This window comes from Podarcis vaucheri, assembly GCF_965113315.1.
Source record: "Podarcis vaucheri genome assembly, chromosome: 1".
Taxonomy (NCBI): Eukaryota; Metazoa; Chordata; class Lepidosauria; order Squamata; family Lacertidae; genus Podarcis; species Podarcis vaucheri.
This window is the reverse complement of record NC_138759.1, coordinates 78091684-78119639: the sequence shown is the minus strand read 5'-3', so window position 1 is coordinate 78119639 and position 27956 is coordinate 78091684. Positions and strand designations below refer to the sequence as shown.

At 39.0% G+C, this 27956-nt stretch overlaps 1 protein-coding gene across 3 annotated transcripts in view; it reads right to left on the bottom strand.

Moving 5' to 3' along the window:
• Positions 1 to 5: 5 nt before the first annotated feature.
• The window catches only part of TOLLIP (toll interacting protein), a 34489-nt gene continuing 6538 nt past the window's right edge, over positions 6 to 27956 (bottom strand). For 2 of the 3 annotated variants that reach the window (XM_082195123.1, XM_082195125.1), the window contains exons 2-7: positions 16820 to 16969; positions 15690 to 15872; positions 14414 to 14566; positions 12894 to 12984; positions 7575 to 7595; positions 6 to 3395 (exon numbers count right to left, since the gene is read on the bottom strand). In XM_082195123.1, coding sequence (XP_082051249.1) covers positions 3181 to 3395; positions 7575 to 7595; positions 12894 to 12984; positions 14414 to 14566; positions 15690 to 15872; positions 16820 to 16969 — 813 coding nt within the window. In that variant the 3' untranslated portion in view covers positions 6 to 3180. The remainder of the gene's footprint in view (positions 3396 to 7574; positions 7596 to 12893; positions 12985 to 14413; positions 14567 to 15689; positions 15873 to 16819; positions 16970 to 27956) is intronic. The other variant, XM_082195124.1, reaches the window with a different exon arrangement.

Below are 27956 nucleotides of genomic sequence, written 5' to 3'. Positions count from 1 at the left end.
TCCCATGGTTTGGTACACATTTATTAAATTAGATAGAATGGGATAAAATATTTTACAATGCAAGAGACAAACATCTGAACCTCAATACAGTAAAAAACAATGTCTTCAGAATTATTACAGCAAAACATCCTCTATACAGTATTACAGGTCAGTCAACACAAGCAATAATATCTGCAAAGGGAAACACTTGGAACCATCAGCACACACTCACATAGCAGTAGAGAAGAAGGTGGCAAGCATCTAGCTAGACAAAAATATTCCTGCATTTAACCCACTCACAGGTCCTTGGCAGGTTTGAAGCTAGTGCGAATACCAGTTCAGTCTTCAGCAGAGTTCTTCCGGCTGTGGAGGAATGCTGTGCCAGATGCACAAAGCTGAACATGCTGTTCATTTAAACGGAGCATATGAGAAATTGTACTGAGAATTGTGCGTTGCACAGCATTTCTTTTACTTAACAGGTGACTAGTGCATTTCAGTTCACACATCAGCAACTTGCACCCCAATCTTATTCCCATTGATCTGAAGGCAAATTTCATTAAAATCCACGGGGATTACTTCCAAACACATGTTTGAAGGATCGGGGGAAATCCCGGTAGTTATCAAGAAAAGATATGCATATAACTGTAGCCATGCTTGCAATTACCCCTTTCAACTTTAATGATACGTAGTAGTCATTGAATGCAGGACATTAATTTAATACAGGACTGTGTGTTGTCATTGTTTTCTTCATGATAGAGGAACATGTTAATAGCAATCTATCATATTTACTACCCATGTTCTTCGATGGCTCTCTCTGCACTATTGTTTAAAAATGCAGCTTAACAACCACTACTAAAGCTTCCCAGACTTTTCAAAGGTCTCATATCCTTGTACCTTCCAGAAACTGAATTTAGTCATAACACTCCCATTCCTATTTATGTCTTTATTGCGAAAGTGCATTCTCAACTGTTTTCACTGCGTTTACAATTCAGGATCTTCCCTAAATTAAAAGAAACCCTTTAAAACCATCTCCAGAATAATCTTAATAATAATTCTATTTAAGTACTTGGATGTCATTTTTTAGAACTACACAGTCCATTTTATTCTATGGGTATAATGCTACAGCAGATTTTCCCAAACATCAAATTGGTATTCCAGGCTTTCCGCTGAGTACGTCTGAGTTCTCAAAATATATTAGTTCACAAATACCACAAGACTTACCTGTACTATGATGCTACTGACAATGTATGCCATTAGATAAAAGTTTGATCTGAAAGTATTGTAAAATATGAAGAAAGTATCCAAGCTAATTTTCTGATGGACACACAAGCTTCTTCGGTCTAGAGCAGCCCTTGCCAGTCTGGTGCCTTTCAGATGTTTTGGACTACAACTGCCCAAAGCCATGCTGGCTGGGAGTTATACAAAGCAGCTGGAGGGCATCAAGTTGTTAAAGACTGATCTAGAGGATGTTGTAAAATACACACATTGCAGCAGATTATATTCATGTATTTAAAAAGCAACAGAAGGATAGGAAGGCGGAGGAGGGAATAAATGCTCACAGATGCAAGTCTGCTAGCTAGATGGAAGGATACATACGTTTTAAGCAACAAACAGAAAGAAAACACACAAATTTTTGGTACTGTATTTAAAAATCATTTCCTCCCCTATATTTTAATCATTAAAAAAATAAATATTTGAACTATAAGCTGACTGTGCCAGGAGTACTTATGACGATATGATGAAGTATTCTAGTGGACAATTTTTTGAATGCTTGCAGGAGCGGAGCAAGAATTTAGGCGGGGGGGGGGGACGGGGACATGCACACTTTCTTTCCAAAGTGATAAAAGTCACAACCAATGTGAGAGTCTGAACTGTGTTCAAACACTTGAGAAAGTACAAAGTATGGCTGGCAATTACAGAAAGTAATTAAAATGTTTTAAACCCATCAATAAGCCAAACAGCACATTTAGAAAAAATGTGCATATTAAAGTGCATTACTTTGCTTTTTTGCCAAACAAGAAAGGAACTGTTTAAACAGAAAAAAATTGTCCTCTTCTAAAGTTCTGCAGGTCTAACAATACACAATGAATATGTACAATTCCCCTCTTCCAACATACTGGGACTGTATTTTAAATTTGGTTTGCCTCATTTGTGACAATGGATTTTTTCACATGCCTCAGTTTTGATGGAATTAAGGCCAACTGGTACTCAATGAGTAATGACTGTGTATATCGTACTGGTATTATGCCTTGTTTTTTTTCTCTCAAAATGGAAAAATAGAATATTTCATCCATAACAAATGATTATGGATGAAAAATGAAAATTTCTTTTAAAGCATTATTATTATTATTTTATGGTAACTGATCATAAGGACATTTATTAAAATGTGATGCCAAATTTTCCCAAGTATAAAATCTTCTCATCTTTATCTTTTTGAATGTCTCACAAATGTAGAAGCAAGGACAGTGCAAGTAAACACAATAGCATATTAGGAAATAACCCTGTTCCTCCAGTCTTTGCTACTGTGGCCCGAGAAACAATTAACTTCAGATTTCAGATGCACAGCAGCACATCCGATAAGACTAGCTATCTCTAAACAAACAAAACTCAACAAATATATTGCATTGGTGCCCGATTAATAGGTTGAGCAATGGAATCTCTCATTAGAAAGATCACAAAAGTTACAGGAAAGCCAGTTTGTCTATACTAAGAATTGTTATAAATTGCTGAACCTGCTGAAGGGCACTGTGTAATCACTTTTCAGACAAATATTATTTTGACAGAAGGAGGGAACTTTTAAGAAAAACCCCTGTTGAACAGTAGTCTGCTGTGATCACTCAACCTATACGCTATCTCTTATGACAACAGAATGCATAGTGTCAAAACTAGGTGAATAAGCTTGTGTGTGTTTGTTTTCCAAAATGGGGAAAGGAAAAAAAGCAGCATAGATGCTCCAACTCCACCTCTCAAACCAATGCAGCCATACATGACAGAACTGATATATTAATAAAAATGGCTGAGATTTCTATAGAACATATGTAAAAACAAAATGTGCAAATGTCCAACAACCACCACCAACAAAATGGGAACACAATCTCTCAGACAGGATGCTTTCTCAGGAAATTCTTCCTCTACCTAAATCCCTGGGCTTGGCAAATCAAAAGTAAGGGTAACAATGAAGATGGAAAATGAGCAGATGGTCTAAGATTCCTCTGCAATTTGAAGCAAGGAATTGATAGCAGCATCCTTGTTCCCTCTCTGGGCTTCTAGCACTGAACGGATTACTTCTCTGTCCATGTTAGGGAACATGTCCTGGATAGATTTTAAATCCTCTTCATTACATACATGCTGAGGGTTGACAGCGGGAGGTGGAACAGCCACAGGTACCATGCCTGGGTTACAAACGGTAGGCATTCCTGGAAAATAGAGAGAGACAGTTGAGGAAGACTGGCAAGTATTTTTAAAAAATTATGAAATAGCTTTCAAATACCATCAAACTCATGGAGTTAAAGCACAGTTAAGACAGAGATAGGGAACCAGTGGCATTTCAGACGCTGTTCAAGTCCCAGTCAGCAGCATCAATGACCAGAGATGATGGAAATTACAGTTCAACAGCATCAGGAGGACCAAACATTCCCCATCCCTAGGTTAATACGACCCTTAGGCCTAGCTTTCCACAAGTTCAAAGTGTTTAGTGGGTAAAACCTTCCTGTTTAGTAATGGTATTATGTTCTAGATGTAAAATCACAGACAAACACACACAAGAATGAACTATTTTAATTAAAGAGCCCATTTGCTATTTTGGAAAATTAGCTATTTACAAGACTGGAAGCTGCCAAGCACCTAAAAACTGGCTACTAATGCCAAAAATCTGAAAACCTGGTTAGTCCCATGCAGTCCTTGTGCTTAAACAGAAAATTGTTGTTGTTTAGTCGTTTAGTCGTGTCTGACTCTTCGTGACCCCATGGACCACAGCACGCCAGGCACTCCTGAACAGAAAATACTGCCTCCTAAATATTTCACGCTGGATCCTATTAATACAATTCCTGCCCCTAACCTTAGGTTTAGATAGTGAACAGGATTTTGCTATAAAAAGGTAACCTTGAACCACAGATAAATGCATCAGTATCAGCCACAATTTGCACTATTGGAGAGGTAATAATGATATTGAAGACACAAGATGTTAATGATTCCACTAGCTGATAGTGTTAGCAAGAGGTGTTCCTACCATCTTGACGTTACAGCTAGTAAAAGCAAAAATCAGAACAAATGTTTTTGATTGGAAATCAAATGTATAAATTAACTGATTTGTTTTTAGTCACTATATAGACTAGGTGATAACTCCATCGTTGACAAAATGCAATATAACTATCAGGACTGTGAGAAGAGGTCATTACGAAAACTATTTGGGAGAAGCTGTTGAAGTTGCAGAAAATGTATAATATAATATTCAAATTAGCTGCAATCCAGACTGCCAAAAGTCCATGATGAATTCTTCAGATTATTATATGACCTCATCCAAAGTTGCACAAGCCTGTAGATCAGCAGTGAGGAATCCGTGACTGGCAGGCTGAGGCCACATATATGACATCAAGTGTGGGTCAGGTAGACACAGTTAGGCAAAAATGGTTTTTTGCAAGTGCTAACCATTAGGGGATCGCCAGAGCTTCTGTATACATCATTATGCAAGGCACAATGACCCATTGATCCTCCCCACTTCTGTGGACAGTTATGCAAGTACCAACAATCAGCAGTTCCTCAAAGGGGTGCGTCAACAGTATTATGCAAAAATGTATCACCTGACATTAAGAGATTGACAAGTGGGTAAGATCGCCTCTCATACTTTGCCCATGATGGGTAGGGGAAATAAGGAGCTTTGGCTGCCAGCTGGCTCCAGTTTCCCAACCCAGCTCTAGATTGTATACTCTTGTCTGGCACAACTCAGTTCTTAAGAGTACACTTGTGTGAGTCTAAAAGCTTTCTTCTATTATTTAAGACATTTGATTAGGCTAATAATAGTAGTATACCTGAATTTGTTGTGATTTTCATTCTGTGCAAGAAACAAAGCTCCTAATAATCTGACAATCAATGTTGCCAATTAAAGTAAAAGTAACATTAAAATTATTTTCTTATCACAAGACAGACACTTCAATTATTTATGAAATAACCTACCTGAATTAAAACTGATCAACACTAGTACTGAATAATACGTATTTCAATGTACACAGAGTTGTTCATGGGATGTTATTTCCTACTTACAAAGGATGTATTTCAAATGATATTAAACAGGTTTGGTCTCAATGCACCAGCATGGCTGCAGCAAGAAGCATTCAGGCATAAGCACTGGCATTTAATAAAACATAAATGCAAAAATGGCAATGTGTTTGATAATGCACACTGGCTACTTACAAACAAGCAATGAAAACTGTCTTGAAAATAAATGTATTCAAGTGGAAAGAAAATACTGCAGAATTGAAAACAAAATTCTAGTACAGTCAAGTGCCTTCATATCCCAGTACCCTAACCCCCTCAAAATTTCCTAAGGAAAAGTCAAAGCTATCAACGTTTATCAGTGGAACACATTCAAATGCCACAAACAGGAGGGGTGGAATCTAACTTTCATGAGCATCTCTGTATCTTACTTAAAATGCTGCTCCATACTTTCTTTATCTTTTAGAGACTTTCTTCTGTCAATACCTATGATGGAGGTCAGAGATAATTCCCAGGACAGATAAAAATGCTAACAGTTGCATTATATCCCCCAACTCCACCCTGTGCCTGCTCCCAAATTCTGGACATTGAACATTTTACTAAACGAGAAAAGAGACACTTGACTGGACATTTTTATACTGCAGTTAACAGTGAGGATGTCACAATACTCCTTCTGATTTCAAGTCATACTGTATTGCACTATGGGCCACAACCAACATTTTATAAAGGAGAAAGGGGGAATGCAGCCTAAGTAGCTTTCACTCCTCCCCCCCCCCATTTTTACGGCAACATGACAAATAGGACTTGCAAATCACTGCTGCAATAAGCCAGATAGTACTGGAGCTTAGGATCTCCTCAAGTCCCATATTACAGTCAGTGTTGGGTAGCCCTGATGAAATTGCCTTTAAAGTAGTTATTTCTAAAGAAGCAAATTAGCAGGTTTCGTCCCTGCCCCCAAGTTGATAAAAAACTAATCTGTCACTGATGCATATTGACCAAGTGTGTACGTTCCAGATCACAGTCAAATGGGCATTAAGTACCCAGTGGCAGTTTTGTGAATGCAATCTGTCTTTAGGCGGCTTGGAAAAGCCAGGTTGATAACACTTCAAAACTGAGCTTATCTGTGGAGCAATTGATCAAAAGCAAAGATGAAAGCAGATGATTTAAAATCTAATAGGCAAGCAAATTAATGGCAAGATGGTTTACTGGAGAACCCAATGGGATATGATTTTTGCCCTTCCACAGCTTTACAACTTTTAAGATTGTTTGGTGTTGTAGCGCAACCACCATCCTCCTCAGCACAGAAATCCAGAACCAAGGTAAAATGGTTGCAAATGGAAACAGTTAAGCTTGGGCATTAAATTGGCCATGCTCTCACTTGAACTAGGCCCAGATTTAGCATAGGAGAAATGTAAGAAATTCATGGTTACTTTGACAACTCTGTGCCAATGCCACACCTGCTCAGGAAAAGCCTTTTCTGCAACCGAAACAGGAGTCATCTTTGAAAACAGCATAGGGCAAGTCCTGAACATAGAACGTGTACTGAAACATATAAAAATGGTACAGACTAGTGGAAGACAAGGTACTGTTTGACATTCCTTTCTTTTGTTATTATGTTCAAAAGGGACTCGACATGCTAGAGGTACCACCTCTTAGTTCACAAAGTCCTTTCTCCAGCCCAGAGTAGGAAAACGAACATTCAGGCACTAGCCCTGACCACAAGCATGGAAAAGCTACTTTAATTTATTTCAGGGATTATTTGTACTGTGTGTCCTCTGACAGCAGCTATCTCTTCCCTAAGGTAGAAACAATTCTGCTAAGTTCATCCCTTTCCTACTCAAAAGTGCACAAGTTCAGACTCCTTCAAATTCACAAGACAAGTGATAAATAACTTTTAAACTTTGGAGCCTTATTGCAAATGCAAGCAATTTCTTTTATTAAAAATAAGTGAAGTCATACAAATTTCCAGGGGTAAGTCTGTCAGGTGATGGAGTGATAAATGAGTATGGAAAAAGTGAGGACACACAACTTAATGCTAATATACATATTAATGTCATCAAGAACACTAATGAAAAGTTTGGAGAGAAACTTCTGCCAACTTTAAGACAAATAAACCTAATATTTGTAATAACAAAACCTAATATTTGTAATAACAAAATTTGTTATTATATGAAGAACTACCTTCCATTTTTCTAGCACATTTTTGTTTCCCACTGAAATCACATAGGATAAAAGAAATAATTCTGAAATTGGTGTATTGTGACATCCACCTGCAATTTCTTGTATTGCAACATATTGCATATAAATAAAAAGCAGTTTGCATGATCTCATGCATAATTCTTGTTCCTGCTGAATGGGATGCAAAAAGAATTAAGAAGACTTACCCAGAGCCAAGTATTCAAGCCCTGAGGGCAGGTGAAAGTGTGGGAAAGGAATAAAACATGGAAAACAGGCATTATTCTACTTAATGCTAGGAAATTTCCTCCAAGGAGATTGAATTCGGACACACTACAGATTTTAGATGCCAGGATTTTGCCTGTTGTTTCAAACAGCAACATGCAATCCTATGAATATTTCCACTAACACATCTGGTGATCTACACTTACCCAATGTCATTACATCCTGTGAAATGATTAAGTAATGTCCACCATTTCCATTTTATGGACACAATACTGTCCCAAATTGTCTATTTCTCTTCTTGCCCATATCATCAGTGTTCCTTTCGTCCTAGTTCCTGCCACACATAAGCCCACTTCTTTACATCTAGCCACCCTTATATTTCATGTGGTAAAAGGAATGGGGGAAGTAAGATTCCAACAATGCCAAACATGAAGAATAACTTTCACAATTCAAGTTGATTACTTTGATGGGTGGGTAGAGATCCAAAAAATAATTCCAGTTTTTAAAAATTGTTAGAAGAAAACCATTTCTACTATCCAAGAATAAAGACTTCTTAGACTTCCTCCTGCGAATGTGGAAAACCTAACTTCTACAAATAACATAACTAAATACATATTACAATTTAGGTATTGCTGTCTACAGCTGGAAGATCATGATGACACCTGGTGTCCAACTTTTTTACTGCATATGTACTACAGAATTTTAGAAGATGCATTTTATCTAATTAATTGCTGAAACCTTTGAAAATTATGAGTCAATGGGACTGAATAGATGACATTCTGTACTTCATCCATCACACACACTGCTTTTATTTATTTGTTTATTTATTTATTTATTTTGTGTATACACACACACACACACACAAAACAGAGAGGGTGGACAACAGGGTATCTCTTCACTTCTTTACAAATATTTAATGGCATCACAGGCTATTTTGCACAGCCCCTTTTCAGTCCATCTCTGTTTACTCTTCCTGCCAAGGTACAACTAATCCTAACCCCTTTGTGCCTATATCCCCCCTGCTAAGTATCTGTTTCCTCAGCATGATAGAATCTTATCCTGTTCCTAGATCACAAACACCCTGTTAATTGATGGCAACTGCAAAGCCACACATTTGCAGTTCACAGCTATGAGTGAAGTGTCCCTCATCAGCAAAAGCCTTTGGCTCTCTACAGAATCTGATCTTTAGGTCCAGTCTCTAAGTCTGCAGTCACACAGATCAGTCAGCATCAAGACTCTTTCAAATCAATTTAAGACTTCTCACTCACCATGTGGTATCTCTTTCTTCCTTATTTTAGAACCTAAGCCGAAACCTCAACCACTCTGTATGCTTTATCTACCACATCTTCCCAGCAATCAAGCAGAGTACCATCCAATCTTGCAATATGGTTTAAGTGACAACTTGTCATAATGGCTGGGTCCAATAGGTGTTGTTGTCTATGGTGTTATATATGGAAGGCATCACACTGTCTACCATGGCCTAGGTTAAAAGGCTAAATTCTGTGAAAGTGCCAGAAATTTTTACACTTCTCAGTCCTTGCAACAGACCATGCAAAGGCTGAATGAAGTTGTACATCATACTAAGAACTAGACAGCAATGAACCATTCTTCTCAAATATGGACTACATGATTCTGATACATACTATATTATTCACTGTAACAAGACACCCAGAGGAGGAATATCACCAATGCATAAACTGAATAAAGATTGCAGCGCTATTAACAGGACATCTGGATCTCATTCATAACGGAGGCTTGAAGAAGCACACTACTGAAGCTTTGTAAGTATGATAAAATACATGCTACTGGCAATGTAATATTTATTCATTCACTGCAGAAATACTCCATGCACATATGCAAGACAATGTACATACCCTGCTCTTCAATTCATCAAAATATAGGGTAACTGAGTTTTGCAATACTACAAAGTTATGCCCTTGTTTTTACAATACTGCAAGTTGCTAAGTAGAAGTAAGAGGGAGACATTCTCTATCACATCTGGCAGATTGAATAATTTGGGTTTACAGCAGTCAAATTCAAACGACCAGTTTGTTTTTGAAAATAAGATTTATTATTGAAGGGGTTCTAAAGACTGGGTAGAATATACCATAGATATTTAAAGGCTTGAAGCCAATTGTTCAGTATTTTAAAACTTTTTAAACAAAATATATATTAGTTGCTGGAGCTAAGGCCTTCATTTAAGTACAAGTACAATGAAAAAGGTATTTCCTTCTAGACATCAATAAAAAATATTTTCCTAATTAATTGCTCCACAATGGACTAATCATTTTAATGACCAGAGATGATATCCAATGTTAGTCATACTCAAGAGTAGCTCCACTGAAATACATGGACAAGTCATTTACGGCTAATGATTTCAATGGGTCAAGTTTGTGTATTACCAGCATTGAGTGCCACCCCATATTTTTAAGTGAAAAGTGAAACTATGAATGAAAGATACCCACCAATTAAAAGCAATATGATGTATTTGATTAGTAATGAAGCCAGAGATGACTTAACTTCTTCAGCTAGGGTTGTTCAGTCTTCCCGCCCCTGCCCCCAAATTGCTTAGTGGGATAAAGGAGCAAGGGCCCAACACAGCCCATGGGCCATTTCCTTCCCTGGTTTAAGTAAATTTAAAAGGCATTTTGCTAAATGAACCAACAAAAAGTTGAATACCATGGTATGAAATATCCAAAGTGTTTTATTCCATCATAATATATAGACAGATAACCATGCAAATAACACAGGTAGATTACAGCATAGCATAGCATCAAACTGACAGTCTTAGAGACTGTCTAGCACCTTAGAGCAGGCATCCAAACTTGGCTCTCCAGCTGTTTTTGGGACTACAACTCCCATCATCCATAACTAACAGGACCAGTGGTCTGGGATGATGGGAGTTGTAGTCCCAAAACAGCTGGAGGGCCGAGTTTGGGGATGCCTGCCTTAGAGACTAACATATGTACTGTCACATAAGCTTCAATTGTGACAATAGCCCTGATAAACTAAAAGTGATCAGCAAATTTGGAATTCTTTCATAGTACAGGTGCTATGCTAGCATAGCTAGAAAGATAGCATGACTGATTTAAATTGATCACTTTTATTACCGTGTACAGTAAGCTTGCAACTCACATGCATTTACCTTGTGTGTATTCACTTGATACTTAAAAAAAGTAGAAAGGGGGCAGAAAGGAGGTAGACAGAGAGGCTATAAAGTCTCAACTATCAGAAGTTTGGGAAATGCTTGAATATACAAATCATGCCCAACAAAAACATTTTAGTAAAAAATTATGAAATACGCACTTCAGTCTGATCCTTAGTCACAAATTTTTGTCGATCATCATATTGGTGAGACATGTCATAAAGCTTCAGCCTTTGAAGAAGCTGACATCTTGCCATCCCAACTCCATAATGGATACTGAGTTGAAAATTTGTTTTTATAGAAGGCTAAATATTTTTATGTACAGTAGCACAGGGAATGCAAGATAAGGAGAGATTTGCAGGGAGAAATAATTTTTGAAGATCAATAGGAGAAAACTCCTCACTATGGAGGTACAAGTCTAAATGTCATGGCAAGAACTCTGGTGCACAAGGGATGGGAGAGCTTGCATTCACACAGTTTTCTGTACCCTAAACACAGCCCACTACTTCCACATAATTTTAAATACTAGGAAAATCAATAGACCAGAAGGCAAGCTGCCGGTTTAATCCATTTTACTGCTGGAGTTGTTTTCACTGTTGTTGTTTCACCAACCATGTACATGTGCAGATATGGAGCAATGCAAATAAACATCCATTATTTCACATAAAGAGGAAATAAATGTTTTAAACATTTCTAAACTTGTTCCAGTCAAAGGAGAGGGGGAGGATGTGAAACTTTTCATGAATACAAGCCAACAGGAGGCCTGTGACATTCACATTAAAAATTACACATGCTTCTATCACAGCAATACTTATGGCACTGAAAACAGATTATTTTGGCTTTTACTTGATACTGTTTGAAGCACTACATAAACCTGTATAAGTAGTCTGGCCAAAAATAGTATGTACCACATACTGGGCCAATTCAGATACTATGGTAGACCAGAGGTGGGGGGAACCTCTGGCTGCTGGGCCTACATAGGCCAGGATGGGTCCAACTTGGACAGCAATGCCACCCCCCACAAACCGCACTAGGTGTGGGCAGGTACAGCCATGGCAGCAAAGGACCAATCAAGAACTCCCAATTGTTCCTCTGCAAGCAGGGCTCCTTGTCAGTGCTGATCACTGCTGGGATTGGTTGCACTAGGGAGTGAGGGGGCTCTTTTTCTCTGCTTAGAGGAAGCAGATTGAATTCAAAGTATTTCCTCCAAATAGAACATTTTTATCTCTGCAGATTATTCATCTGGAGGATGCAGTATGCAGAGGCGTTACCTGTAACCGCTGATCAGCTAGCTGATGGTGGTTACAGCAAGAGCCGTATATACCTGAGTATAAGCCGACTTTTCCAGCACATTTTTTATGCTGAAAAAGCCCCCCTTGGCTTATACTCAAGTGAGGGTCCTTTCAGGCTGCTCCTTTCTCCTCCTCTGCCTTTGCTGCTGTTGGCAGCGGTGGAGGATGAACGAGCAGCCCGAAATCAGCCCTTTCGGGCTGCTTGTTCTTCCTCCGCTGCTGCCGCCACCACCAGGTTTGTGGTGTGGTGAAGCGGCTTATACTCGAGTCAATAGGTTTTCCCAGTTTTTGTGGTAAAATTAGGTGCCTCGGCTTATATTCGGGTTGGCTTATACTCAAGTATATACGGTACTTTAGATTAAACGTAGATTCCTGTGTTCTCTGATGCCAAACAACTGTTGCTAATTTTAGCTACGGTTAGTGGAAACAAGTCAACTTCAAACCCCAGTTAATGAAGCTGGCTTGTTACCACTAACCGTAACTAAGATTAACCACAGATTGGGTCTGGACAACACACTAAACTGTGGTTCATTTAAACAGAGAATTTGAAGTGTGTGTTTTTTTCAATCTCATCTCAGTCACTGCCTCGGGTGGGTGGGTTGTAAACCCAAGGCTCGCTAAGGCTTGTTCAAAATGTAGCCATACTGACAGCTGTATAAATACTTCAGTTCTGTGAAAATCTGTAAACAGCTTGAGCATGCAAGTGCCTTATTAGTCTCCAAATTATAGTTTCATACTGAATGTTTGGTTTTAAATGCTGGGTACTTCAAAGAACAGAGCTTGACTCTGCCTCTGGTTTTAAATTAGCAATTTCCAAGAGACTTGTTTTTCAAAGCTCAAATTAAAAAGAAAAAGGAGTAGCATACCTGCTATAGGCACATATCCAACTCCTTGCTGATACACTGTGGGCATCAGGACCACTGGCTGAGGTTGCATCATCATGGCAGCTGGTAAGGACTGGATATCAAAAGGTAACAAAACAAATGAGTATTTGAAAATTATTCTAGGTACAAAACAAAGCAGCAAGAAAATGCACAAAACCACTTAAGTCCTGCCATACAAAGGCTAGGAAGCAACTTTTTGGCACAAGTCAGTAAGTGCCAACACATCCCAGGAAAATTAAATGAGTTCCATTGAATTAAAAGACATTTCAAAGGAACTATAATAACCTATAAATAGAGAGTTCCATCTGCTCAAATCAAGTTATGCTTTTATGATAAATTGCAGGCAGTTTAGGCACTGTTTCACTCAGAGTACAATACTGAGCTTCAGAGGTAGAATAGTGAGCTTCAGAATAATTTCTGTGGCCCGGATCCAGAAATGTGAAAGTAGAAGAAATTCTGCTAGTGCTGCTGCTTTGTGAATTGGTGTGCAAAAGCAAACAGAAGACATTGTGCTACATTATGCAAGTACTTGCACAATGAATTGTACAGACAAACCACTTCTGGATAAAACCCTGCTTTTTGCACACTGTTACTTCTCGCAATGTGAGAGACTGGAATAAGCTTCATTTACAAATTTTGCTATAGAAAAATATCATTCCCCAGTTTAGAAACAAAACATGAAGACCATCAGCAAAATTCTCTTCAGTGCCCTTCATCATTAATAATTGTTCTCTCTCATAAAAAAAATATTACCTTATATATTCACATTGCCAAAGGATTATCCATAACACACACAGTATTTTTAGTTGGACACAATGGGTCATTCTATATCAAGTGATCCAACTTTTTTACCTCATATCATCCAATTTTCTTAATATTTTGTACACTTGTTGAAAGATCAAAACTAAGTTTAAATCTCATTTTTTTATCTCATCCCATTTTCACGTTATGAGGGTTTGAAATTTCCAAAAAATTGCAATTATTTTGGTTTTGCTGGACTACACAAAAACCTTAAAGGCTCAGCCCAGGTTTGAGATACATCAAAACTAAAAACACCAATCTCTTCAGAACTACAGGGGCTTTAATATGATATGTTACATGATGCACTTGCTCTACATTTCAAATTTAAGTTACAAAATTTCCAAAAGTGATTTCAAAAAATTAATATGATAAAAAATTTCCAGGTAATTTGGAGATTTTGTGAAAGGAGTTGCTCAAAAGGTATCTCTAGGAAAAGTCAGGACACCCTATGGACCATGTTTTATGAATTCAATTCTGTTAATCTTGGTTTTCAATACGCAGTTCTGTTAATTCTGATACACCTTTACATGTTATCTACTCACTTCTCTATTCTCTTCATGTATCAAACAGACTTTGAGTAGTTCAATATATAAAGTTCCAGAAGTTCAATGCCTCAGGTTCCAACAAAGCCTCTTTCTGCCCCATTTCGTCAGCAAACTCATTGCCTCCTGCACTAAAGCAACTATTGTCAATTAACTTACCGTATAAGACATGACCAGATTAATCATTCCTTCTTTGTCATCTCCTTGCCTTCCACTCAGGCTATACCATTCATCTTCTACCTTTCCTTGTTTCAGTGATTCAGGAATAGTAACGTGCGTCCAAGCAATGCGATCATCCATTGAAAATGCTCGCTGAAAGATACATATTTAGGTAATTATGAGGGGAGGAATTTAAAGGGACAGAAACGTAAGTGTCACTATCAGTTTTAAAATTTTGCTATTTCACATTAAAGTTAAAATAATTGTGCTTTCAATGGAATCAAGTTCTCATCTGTTCTTCAAAAGTAGGCTAATTGTCCTTCCTAATCCACTCATAAGGAGAAACACCATGGTTCATGGATAACTTGGAGCACTAAGATTGACAGAAAAATAAACACAAGAACTGGAAAGTAACATTTCTTCAAACCTAGTGGATTTAATATAAAATTAAAGGGGTCAATTCAAGTTATTGCTGAGCAGATAGGCCTAGGTCCATCAGCACAAGCATTTCTGCTTGTTTGATGAAACGATCTGCCCTCTCTCCACCAGTGTGCTGTTCTAGGGATTCTCCCAAGTCAATTTGGGGCAGGGAGGCAGGGGGAAAGCCCTGTTGCACCAGCAGAAAGCCTTGTGTGGTTTTCCGCTGACAGGATTAGTTAGCTGAATTTGGCCCAAAGACCCTTACCAGTGCCAAACTTTTTCTACTGTCATTATAAATTAAACAGACAAACAGGAACTGAATAAGGAGATTTTAAAATGATGTGGAATTCCAAGGGTTGTATCCAATGATTACAAAGCAAAAAGGAACTACCTCCCTTCCTCCTCCTACTATAGCTTTGTGCAACACCGTTCACAAATGTTTAGTAGTTCTGCCAACTTTCGAGAGTGGCTTTTGGGGAGGTACAGGGAGAAGAAGGATAAGGGAAAATATTGGATGTGTGAATTGCCATGGGCTTTTTCAACCACTGGCTGCAACCTCAAGATTTTGTTTTACAAACATTACAATCATGCACACAGTTAGGCTACTTAAAGCCTCTAAAGAAAGAGTGGGGAACCACTCTCAGCAAGAAGGTCAGATCAAATTATGGCCAACCCTCTGTAGACCACATTTGACAGATGGGCAGAGCTACAGAGGAATACAGTCATACCTCATGTTACGTTTGCTTCAGGTTGCGTGTTTTCAGGTTGTGTCCCGCAGCGGCCTGGAAGTACCGAAAAGGGTTACTTCCAGGTTTCGCCACTCATGCATGCACAGGGTTTTTTTTAATGCTCTTACCTCGTCAAATATTTCCAGATAGAAAGAATCCACTCCAGGTGGAACAGTGCACTGAATAACTTTGTTCCATCGGGGATTCTTGGCTCCATTGTGAGCTGTGGGAGTTTCATAGACAGCATAGCCAAGTCGTATTCTGCAGTATGGATCCATGCGTGTCATGCCATAGTTTTTTGCCAATTTTGCCTAAGGAAATAGACAAAGAAAATTAATAATGTTGTTATTAGCTTTCCATGCACCTTCCTAGACTGAAGTGTCTACATTTTTTAGTTGCAATCAGCATATTAATGGTGATATCAACCACTGAGAAGTAAAATTTTGTAAACAGAGTAGATTTGAATAAAGATTCAAATTAAGGCATTCTGCTCAATGAGTTACAATGCCTCAATTCAAATGAAATCTGCAATGATTCCATTTAAACACACTCTGCCCACAACACTACAGATCTACTTTGTCCAAGTAGAAATGCTAGCCATAATAAAAAGATGTTCATATTGATTTATTTGTACAAATTTAGTTTAGGGGTTTTTGTAATCCGTTAGCAACTAACTTAAGTGTTCATAGGGTTTATTTGCTGTGAGAACAAAGTCTGCATTCATTTTCAAGGTATACATAGACAAAAATAGCATAACCTTAGATAATGAATCTCCAAAATCTTTGAAGTTTTTTCATTTAAATATTTTCCAGTTACATTTAACCAGTTATTCCAAAATCACCACAGAGCTACTAAAACTTTTCATGTTCTAAATAAGCACTTCAAAACCACCACAAAAATGTTAAATGTCCGAAGTTAGATGATGAAAAACCTACTGATGGACAGCACATGTTCTCTCAGTTCCTATATACTGCCTTCACAGTAGATGCTGATGAGTGGTTTCATAGGAAGATTACACTAATATGCACTGAAATCATGCAATTCTGAACATAAATAGCAAGTGAAAACTGTATGCAGTTAGTTGTACCCTGCAAGATCAATGCAAACTGCTTATTAGCCAGGAACCAGTGATACTCTTTTTAAAGCTACTGTCAGCGTCTGTGCATAATAACTATGACAACACTGTATTTAGCACTACATCCCAGGAATCTACAAAATGTAAACATGTGCCACATCTAACATGTACATTTCAAAATACCTGCACTACAGTGATGCTCAGTCTCCCAACAGTTCCCATTGCTCCTCCGTACTGTAATTGTTGAGCTGCTTGAGCATCCAATTGGATCTGTTGCTGTTGCTGAGTTGGGGTGATGCGAAGGAAATCTTGAGGAAGTTCACCAATATACACCTGTACAAGAAACACATAAACCAAAAATATAATCCTCTTTGTTCCACCCTGCAATCTCCTATTTGGTCCTTTTAAATATATTTCACTCACAACTCGCTAGTATCCCCCTATCTACTTTGTAACCCCACTTCAACATAAGCTGCCAGGAAGAACTGGGTGCATTATGAGACATGTACAACCAATGCAAAACTGACTCTTTTAGACATCTGAAATGGAAATTCTTAATAATAAATATTGTGAAAATTGACACCACTATGATTAGGACTCCCAAGCCCCAGGTAAAAAGGACATCAATGAAACAGGGAAATGCCTGATTTGAGAATTTGAAGAGCTAAAGCAGGGTTGAGCTTTTTGAGCAAGATCACAAAAATATTTGATATTTTCGAACTATTTTTAAAGGAAATCGGCAAAAATGACTCTGCTGACATGGGTTGCCATACATCTGGATTTTCCTGGACATGTTGCTGATTTCCACCCGGACACTGCTTCCGACTGTAGTATTCCGGGTATGTCCAGGAAAGTCTGGACATATAGCAACCTTAACTGCTAAAAATAAAGTTTAGTTGATTTAACTATTCATCTAACCATGGCTAGTGACTGTTAGCTATCCCCAGTACTTTTTTTCTTTAAAAATGTTTAAGGGTACTCTCATTTTCCTACTCATATTGAAATACTGCCCCTCAATGAGGCCAAACGTAGATTCACAAAATGTTTAAGGGTATGCGTACCCCTGCGTACTCCCAGAGAAAAAGCACTGGCTATGCCTCTTTAGGATTGGAAGAAAGAAAAATGAGATGAATTTTTATAAGTCATCCAATAAAAAACCCAGATACAAAATTTTGTGGAGTATTTTCTAACAAAGTGTGCCTACAATGTAGCTTGGGTCTCAAAAAAAGGTACATGTGTTTTGCAACAGGAGCAGAGTACTATAATCTGCTTGTTTCAATAAGTTTGCTCTTTTTACCCCAACATGGTAAACAAAAACTAAGAAAGTAATGTAAGAAAACTTTAGGGGGTATTTTTCTACCCCAAGCCAAATTCAAATACTTCTTGAGGTAGTAAAATGTCCCCAAAATAAAGCTATGTGTGGTATATTTCAAAAGGAAAGTAGCTACCTACTTCTCTGGGTCAGTTCTCCCATTTGTAATATTCAGTTGGTTTACTTGGTACTGTAGGTTTCTTTTGCCCCAACCATTTTCATTTATTTATAGAAAGGAATCTGTAAATGGTAAGTGGCTGCAATTTGGGGACAGTGTTTACTATGAGGGGGGGGGGGAATACAGTGAAGGATTACAATATATGTTTACTTTTGTGAAAATTATGCAAACAAATGTGCACCAGAATTTCAACCCCTTTTTTCATATGAAACTTTAATCTGCAATACTCCTGCTCATTGACATGCCCACATACCAACATTTATGAAATTCGAGATTCTGATTACAGAGTAAATTTAGAAACAAGGGTTGAAGTAGCCACATGAGCAAGATTCTTACATAAAGGAAAGGTAGAAAACTGTGCTTATTTAATATTCCACAATGCAAAGAGTTCTAAAGCCTACTTTAACACTGTACCAGTCTTTTGCTATACTAAATGAGGTAACATGTTAGGGATTCTAACAAAAGACAACCGTAACAGGCAAGCTCAACAACCTTCGGTGCCCTGGTTTTTACTTTCTGAAATATGGCAACCCTACCCTAGAGTTCTCAACTCAAATACATGTCCTCATAAATAGCATCGTTTCCAGGGATATATAGGCCTTGGGCTACAGTTTTGTAATATGGCAGAGAGCTACTCATGTTCTCCAAGATAACATCTTTGAAGTGTAGGAGTTAACATAAAATTTAATTAGCAGAAGCAGAAGCTCCTACTTCTGCCTCCGGACCGCAGCAAGATTAAATGCAGCTGGTAGGAGCTGAAATGCACTGAAGAAGTTTCAAGAGGAGGAATACTGCTGTCCTACAAAGACTCATTTAGGGCTCCTTCAAGAGTATCAAGAATATCACAGCTGAGCATGAAAAAACCCCAAGTAACATACAAAGACAACTCAATATGTTGTGGATTCTGTAATGGAAAAAGCATTCTTGCCTTTAAAAGGAAACATTTTTGCAAGTGATTTTCCTCAACTTCCCCCTGGCAGCTAACATTGACACTATGACCAACTATAACACCAGCAGCATAGTATTGAATTCCTTATCCATTACTAGTATGCCTTTCATTGTCCCTAGAAAAGTGTCTGAAAATCTAAATATTTATCTGAACATATGTATTTTTTAATCCAGAGAATTCCCAGAGCAACTCATTTACAAAACCAGTTTGTGGGAAAATGATTGCTTGTACATAAGAGCATGAGCAGAGTTCTTATTATTGCAGAGTGATTTTACAGCACGAGATATTGCTAAGAGCATGATGAGCACGTGAACACCTCATGCTAGACTAAATGATTGGCTCACGTAGCATAACACTCTCTTTGTCTGTGTGGGCAAGGGCAAGGTTGCATTCCTTTGATTGTTACTTTTGAGTACCAGGCAGAACAAGCGCAGTGCTGGAGGAGAGAGGATGATTTATTTCTTACTGCGCACAATAAACATTGCATGGCTAAAGCCAAAGCTTTTTCTTCAAGTCATCTTGGTGTGAGACTGATTTTCTTACTGATGTCGAGCTGGTTTCTCGACAATTGGTGCCCCCGTGTGACTACCTTCGGACTCCACGTTGTTTCTCATCGTTCAGCACTCACCACACGTCTTTCATCCGCTATGGATCCCGGTGAGTGCTCCCTTGCTGCCCCGTGTATGTGATTCTGGACTACGTTAAGGACTTATCAGCACTTATCTCGCCCGGCAAGGGCTGCAGACGCGTCGTTCATCCACCTAGTGGATCCCTGGTGAGTGCTCCCGACCCCCCCCCCTTTCTTTTGCCATTATGGGGCAGTCTCTCTCTCCACCACAGAAAAAGTTTTTTGAAGACCTTAAATTTCTCTTGGCCAGCAACAGCCTCATTGTCTCAGATGCGGATATCGTGTCTCTTATAGAAGCCTTGGATACCCACTGCCCCTGGTTTTTTCCTCAGGAGGGGAATTGGCATTTAAAAGACTGGGAAAAAATAGGACAATTTTTCCAAAACCATCCTCAGATTGATGTCAAAGTTTTGCATGCCTGCTGTAAGGTTTATAAGGCTATCTCAAGATTAACTCCTACAAATCTCCTCCTGGCCGCTGCTTCAGCTCCTTTGCCCCCCCTCCCAGTCCTCATGCTGCCTTCAGAAGTACCGTCCTATCAGCCTCCTAAACAGGCAGACATTTTTCCTCCTTCGGCTCCTGTCGTCCCTCCTCTGCATTCTTTGCATTCCACACCCCCCATCTCCACTCCTCTCCAAGAAGAGATTCTTTGTACTGCAGCTCCGTTGCTGCCTTTTGATTCTGATACTCCAAATCTCTTTCCTGTGATTGCTCCTGCACTCCCAGCCCCCGTCATGCTGACCCAAACCGATGTTCTCGATGGGCTGACGGGAGGAGGCAATTTTCTTCCTATTGCCCAACAGTTGGCCCTTGATCCTATGTATTGGGCAGCCACCACAGCCTCAGCCCAAGAGGCTCTGGCCTCTGTCCCTGATGACAAGACTGAGCGCAATGGCCGGTGGGGCAGCGTCAGACAGGGCCCTACAAAGCCCTATGGACAATTTGTTGATCGCTTGTATAATACCTTCAAGCGGCAAGTTCAGGACCTGGCAGCACAAGAACTGATTGTACGCCAGCTTGCGTTTGCTGATGCAAGTGAGGACTGTACGCAAGAGCTGCGCCTTCTAATGGCAACATCAAATATAGCCATTGCTGATATGCTTAAAGCCTGCCAGTCAGTGGGCACTGCTAGCCACGGCCTGCTAGCCACAGCCTTGTCCTCTGCCGTGTCCCAAAATCCTGCAAAGGATAAAACCTGTTGGCTTGACAGTGGCTAAGGAAAAAATCCAGCGGACTTTACCCATTACGTACCTGGGACACAAGCTGACAGCATCTGCAGCCATTCCAGTTACGCCTCAACTACAGTTTCCTGGTTATCTTAGATTGGTGGATTTACAACAAATTCTTGGACAGCTGAATTGGATAAAGAGTTATTTGGACCTGCCCACCTCCACTTTGTCTCCACTATTTTCTGCCCTTAAAGGACACAAGAATCCAGCGGACAAGATCACAATCACCTCTGCAATGGAAGAGGCTCTTCCACAGCTGTTCCAGTGTTTCCTGGCACGTTGAAAGGCCATCTTCACCCCTACTGCATTGGCCCCCCTTTTTCTTGGGAAGCCACTTCAACCACCAAACATCATTACAGTTTTGCTGCCTCCTAATAGCAACCATCCCATCTGTGTCATCACACTTCACTGGGCTTGGACTTTTTTGACTCAGCAGTACAAGGAGCAATACATCAGACTTATTTACAGCAAATGGGCTCCTGTATCTGCAGAAATGGTTGTGTGACTTCTTCTGGATTGTGGTTTTTACATGCCAATAATCGAACCACGAAATATCACGCAGGTTGCTCATAAACAGCCATTGGACTAATTTACCATTCTCATCCTTATTGGCATCACTTGGATTTTACCCCCCAGATATTTTTTTTCTCCTCCCTCAGGAGTCCTGCCCTATGTTGTGTTCCCCTGAGCATGTACAGAGGGCTGTCTTGGAACTATTGTGGACTCTTGGCAAGGGAGGGGGTGAGAGGATTTTAGTGTGTTCAATTTGTTTCATTTTTGTGCTTTGGCATGGTTCCTGGACAGAAAGAAAGTTGCAATATGGTTCTTTAGCAAGGCCTACGAAGACAATGGGCCCTGTTCTCGACCTTGTTGCAATCTTTTTAGTTACAGCAAGCGGAATATGCTTGGCTATTGCCTTTTAGCTGCTGAGAAAAATGATTTTGAAAAGCTTTAAAAAGCTTTGAGCTTTTTTTTTTTTGGTGGTGGTATTCTAGCATTCCAGTAAATGCTTCATTTAAGATTAGCAATAATATGAAGGACAATCGTATAAGTTTATCACCTGTGTTTTGTTGCTTGCAGAAATAGTGCCTTATTGTTTTCGTTTTAATCATGATAGCAAAAAAAAAATTAGGTCATTATCCATATTGTAATTGGACCTATGAGTATGTTAATGGATCTTCTTGTTTTCTTAATGTTACAACTATGAGTGATAGGCCAAAAGTTTTAATTAATAATGTCACAACCTACATGACTTATGACCAACAGGCTGCGTGTAGAGATTTTTATGTTTGGTTCAACTGGATGAGAAAGAGCAGTAAATCTACATGTTTGCTTCAATCTAATTTATGGTTATTCTGTGGCAAATTGGACCGAAGCTTTGTTTAATTTTACCATCTTTGTTTTAAAAATAATTAACAAAAAAAAAAAAAAAAGTCAGAAATGAGAGAAGTTGTTTTATAAAAAAAAATTATGCTTTAAATGTAATCTTTGCCTCTAAAGGTGGAATTTGTGCCTTAATTCATTTTCATTGTTGCATGTATATAACTGATCAATCAACCAATATCTCCGCTACTATTGATTATATGGAACAAATGATAACCCATAATCCTTTGAATCCACCTGAAGGTTTTGATCCATGGGAGTGGTTGTCTTCTTGGTTACCTAATGGATTATGGTTAAGAAATTTATTATTGATTGTAATTGCATGTTTGTTGTATTCAATGCTTGCTTTTTTTTGATTTCCCAATGTATTGCATGGTGGTACCGACCACGGCCCACCACAGGGATTACAAGGGGAATTTATGTTGCAAAGTATAAATGCTTAGGTAATGGGAATATGATTCTGATTAAGCGTCCCTCTTATAAACAAGAAAAGAGGGCATGTGGGAAAATGATTGCTTGTACATAAGAGCATGAGCAGAGTTCTTATTATTGCAGAGTGATTTTACAGCACGAGATATTGCTAAGAGCATGATGAGCACGTGAACACCTCATGCTAGACTAAATGATTGGCTCACGTAGCATAACACTCTCTTTGTCTGTGTGGGCAAGGGCAAGGTTGCATTCCTTTGATTGTTACTTTTGAGTACCAGGCAGAACAAGCGCAGTGCTGGAGGAGAGAGGATGATTTATTTCTTACTGCGCACAATAAACATTGCATGGCTAAAGCCAAAGCTTTTTCTTCAAGTCATCTTGGTGTGAGACTGATTTTCTTACTGATGTCGAGCTGGTTTCTCGACAATAGTTAAAATTTGCAAGCAATAAAATCAGCTTAGAACACTATAACAAAATAAGACATAATGCAAGAACTGCAAACATCATAACCAGGAAAGGAGTTTTTCCTGTGCTAAATAAACCTTCACCAAGGACAAAATCAAAAGTCAGGACAGCACTACTGAAATGGCCATGTCTCCAGTCACCATCTCTCTTACCTATGGTATCCAGAGAAGAGCCTCCAAGACAGATCTTAATGCATGGAGAGGCTTTGGAGGGGGGGGTGGTACTTTAGATATCCAGGCCTCAAGCTCCTTGGGCTTTAAAAGTTAAAATCACCACTTTGAATCATTCTTGGAAACAGACCACTAACAAATTGTCCTGCATTAACTCCGTATCACCCTTTACTGCCTGCCAAACAGCTGGATCTAGAACATCTTGTTTTCTGATGATTCAGCTAATGAAGAATACTGTCCTACAATATGCAAATGCTTGACTAGAAACTAATGTTAAGAATAAAGATGAATAAAAAAGTACACAGTGCTATAGAGTTGGTACAGTACACTGGGTAAGAGACAAAGGGTGGAAACCAATATTGTGCCAGCAAAATGTTGGTTGGGGGGTTGCTGACGGCTGCAGGGTGAAGAAGTTTGTGTGAGCAGAAGTCCATTCTGGAAACAAGACACCACAGCTGCATAGTGGTATATAAGTGGTATATAAGCGTATTTTTAATGATAATAATAATAGGCTATTGTTAAAGTGCACAAAATCTGAACACCACAATATCTTTGATTATAACCAAAACTGAATCTTCTGAATTTGACAACTGATAATAGGATACAACTTAGGAGAATCCTTTATTTATTTATTTATAAAACTTTCACTTGTTTTTGCATAACACTAAACAAACATAATATTTGAACACAGTGAGATCATTCAAGACAACAACAACAGCTTGGATCCTAAACAGCCTAATGTTAAGTTAATTGAAGGAGGCTGCTGAAGGAGGGGGAAATTGTCCAAGATCAGGCAGACTTCTATCTGATTTGGACCATCCCTCCTGAATAGCACCTCTTCAGCCCCAGCCACCATTACCCAGATGGCTGCCCAGATTGGGGATGGGGGTAGGATAGAACAGGTAGGAAAATATGCTTCTGCAAAGTTGCTTTAGTTAACTTATATTATGATCCAAACTATTTTCATACTGATTATGTTTGTGCACACATTCAAAACCGGATCTATGATGCACAACAACTCTTTCCTTATTATCTCAAAACCATCCTATTCTGTATTTTGAGAGGGTTCTGTTTATTGGATTGAGTTCCCCAACTGCATTGCTAATATTATGTGAAATATAAATCCTATTAATACTTATTGAATGTGCCTGTAACACAGACTACTAATACATCCCCGAGCCACATACCTCTACTATTTTCTAAAATTACAATTTACTTCTTATCCTAAAAAGCTGAGTGCCTTCTCACTCCACTAGCTGAACACAAGAGCACAGCAGCATATTTTTTTGAAGTTCTAAATACGAGCAATGAACTTTGTTTTTAAAGAGCTTTCAAGCCAAGTTTTTTCTAAGCTCCAACTGAAGCATGCATACATGCTTAAAAAAAACCAAAACACCAAACAGTAATTTCAACCAAAAAGCAGCAGGGATTATACAGAGTGTACCTGTCTAGCAACGCACAGAGATAAAAACTAGAAAAGCAGACTTTACAAGTCTTTTCAGATTAAGCCTCCATAAATCTACTCCCCGGGGGAAATTGTCCCTGTCCCTCTGGCACAGCAGGGTGCACAGAAGCAGAGAGATCCCCAGAGTTCTCTGAAAATTGCAGAGAACTGAAAGCAGCACCTTATATCAAGGTGGGCAGAAGATAGATGAGGCTCTATTACCTTACATGTGGGTGACTGGCAGCATAAGTATAAAAGCTTAATCTCCCATCACTTTAAACAACTGCAACAAAAAAGGAACCCCCTTAAATTTGTTTGCTGAAGTGAAGAAATCTTAGGCGAGGAGGAGGAGAAACTAGGAATGGATTTTTATGTGTAATGGCTCAGTTCTACTACTAAAAACAACTTCCTTGATTGAGAATGTGCTTCGATACACTCTGTAGCTCAGTTCTAAGTGTATGTCCCCCACCCTGCCACAAATCTGCACCCGGCTCCAGTTGGTGAAAGTTGGGTTCTGAGTAGACATTTATAGATTAGTACTAAGGCTCCAAACCTGCAGTCTACCGTGGATGTCTCCAATCTGATACTTTAAATGCATGAGGGAACTATGTTTTTTTCCAAAGCTATGTTACTTGAGTTGTAAAAATAGCATTTGTGCTGTCATTTACATGAAAGGCATTTCCCTCACCTATTAGTTAGAACTAGAAACATCTTGTATGTATTTCCATCTCTTACGTTTGTTGAACTGGGTTATCTGTAATACATGTAATTTTACAGACCCTCATGCCACCCTAGATTGTTAATGAAGCCACAAACTACAACAAGTATTTATTTTAAGAACAGTTTAGAAAGGCACGTAAAGGAGTATATCCATCTCAAAATCTGCTTGGTATGCTAATTAGAGCCAGTTCACGAGAAACACAAAGCTCAACTATTTATTCACTCACAGCTGCAGCGAAGTGCAAACATACTCGAGTTATTTAAACATACTGTACAAGATTTTTAAAAATCTTTTGACCATATTATTTCTTCTAAAATAAGCCTTTTTATGGATAGTTTTGCCCTGTCAACCCCCACATACTTTTTGAAATAAGCTAAAATCCACATGAAATAGTATAGTGCCATTACAGATAAGCAAACTGATCTCAAAGAATTCTGAACTCCCACACAATGCATTTCCAAAGCAGACTGTCCTTGCCTAGCAATGGGGACAAGTATTATTACAGTAGAGAAAAAATGGCTGTCGGATTAACTGCCTTTGAAGGCAATATACCTTCAAAGGCCATATTGGCTGTGGGTCTTGGGGGACCTGCTCCCTGCCTTGCAGGCCTCTTCTGCCAAGCCTAGGAGGGTATGGCCCAGACTAACTGCAGTACCAAAGCTGAGACATCTGAATGGGCTCTTGGGTTGGGTATTGCTTAGTGGGTCTTGTTATTATTATTATTATTACTCAAGTTGTTTTAAATGGTTTTCAACTACTTTCTAACTTGGTTTAAATTTGGGGTTTTGTTGCTTTTAACTGAAATACATGGGATGTGCCTGGGAAGAAATTAGTTGGGAAGAATGGGGCGGGGGGCAATCACAGTGGTTCAGGGTAGGGGTTGTGGGAGACAGGACAGGCTAGGTAATAGACACGTGGCAGTTAGTGACTGTGCCATGTGCCAGTCCCCTTTTCTAACCAGGGGAGTTGTCCTCTCAGTCAGTCCTCGGGTCTGCAGCTACTGTTGCTGAATGCCAGGTCAACTGAGTAAGATCTCATTTATATATGCTTTGACTGTGGATGAGGAGGCTGATCTGGTCTGTATGACTGTGACCTGGGTGGGTGAGAAGAGTTGAGTTGGTCTCATGCAGCTGTGCCCACCTGGATAGTCAGTGCAGCATCAGGGCAGACTTGAGGGTCGAGGGGGGGGGGAGCTGCTGTGGTCTATTCCACTTGTCCAGAACGCCTACATTCCATGGCTTTTTATATGTGTTTGTGGGAAGGGGAGTTCTTGGTTTGGTTTTTGTTTTAATATGTTTCTGGTATTCTCATTTTTTGATTTTCTGTTGTGAACTGCCCTGGGATCTTCAGATGAAGGGCAGTACACAAATTGAATAAATAATAACAACAATAAAACAAAATGAGAAAAACTAAGAGTTAACATGAAGTGAAATGCTACACTTGCACAGGAATATCATTTGAATGAATGAATACCTTGTATTGACATTGTTATTTCCTTGAAAGTGGCAGTTGCTAAAGCACCATCACTGGTGGCTGCATGTACAGCTATGAGAAGGTACCAGCTAAGGCAAACAGAACCCTCTCTGCAAGCCCACCATAGCCTGAAGGAAGTCCTACACACTCCAAAACTGACTGTCCTGTGTGAACTGGTCCTAAGGTTCAAACTGCGTGCATGTGAAATGTATGAATATTCTCTAGACTTACTTCAAATGCATTAGTTACATAAAGAATAAGGCTTAGGGGAGTGAAGTTTCCAGTACAATAATTTGCTTTACCTTTTTGATATCTTAAGATATGCTTTTTGTCCATTAGGACATTATCTATGCTACAGAAGAGATGCAACAGATTTTGCAAAGGCCCCCAGGCTACAAAAGTGTCTGACATTTATTGGGGGTTTTAATGTTCAATTTAATTTATGACATTTGGGGACAAATTTCACTACTTTCTCTGAGTATAGGATACATTTTAAATCGCTTTCAAAATGAAAGCTGAAGTTATAGTTACAGTGGTTGAGTTAGAACAAATAGTGTAACAGTCTGCAAGTAAACAAAGTAATTCTCTTGCTCACTGCTAGAAACTAAATCACTACAAGGCTAAAGGATGTAAGCGAAGATGCTTCACAATCCACAAGGGTATCAACAAGAAATTCATAACCCATCCCTGTTACCAAAACAGAACAGCTTATACAGTACTATAAACAAGCCTAGATAGGTACACTTGATTTTAAGTGTGAAAACTGTAAAATAATAGAATCATAGAATTGTAGATTTGGAAGGGACTCACCACAGGCAATCTGTAGAGCCTTACATTTGTCCCTACTGAAATTCATTTTGTTAGTTCTCAAATAGCCCAGTTCTCAAATTTGTTACGGCAATCCTGAATCCCTATTCTGTGGCAATAGCTATCCCT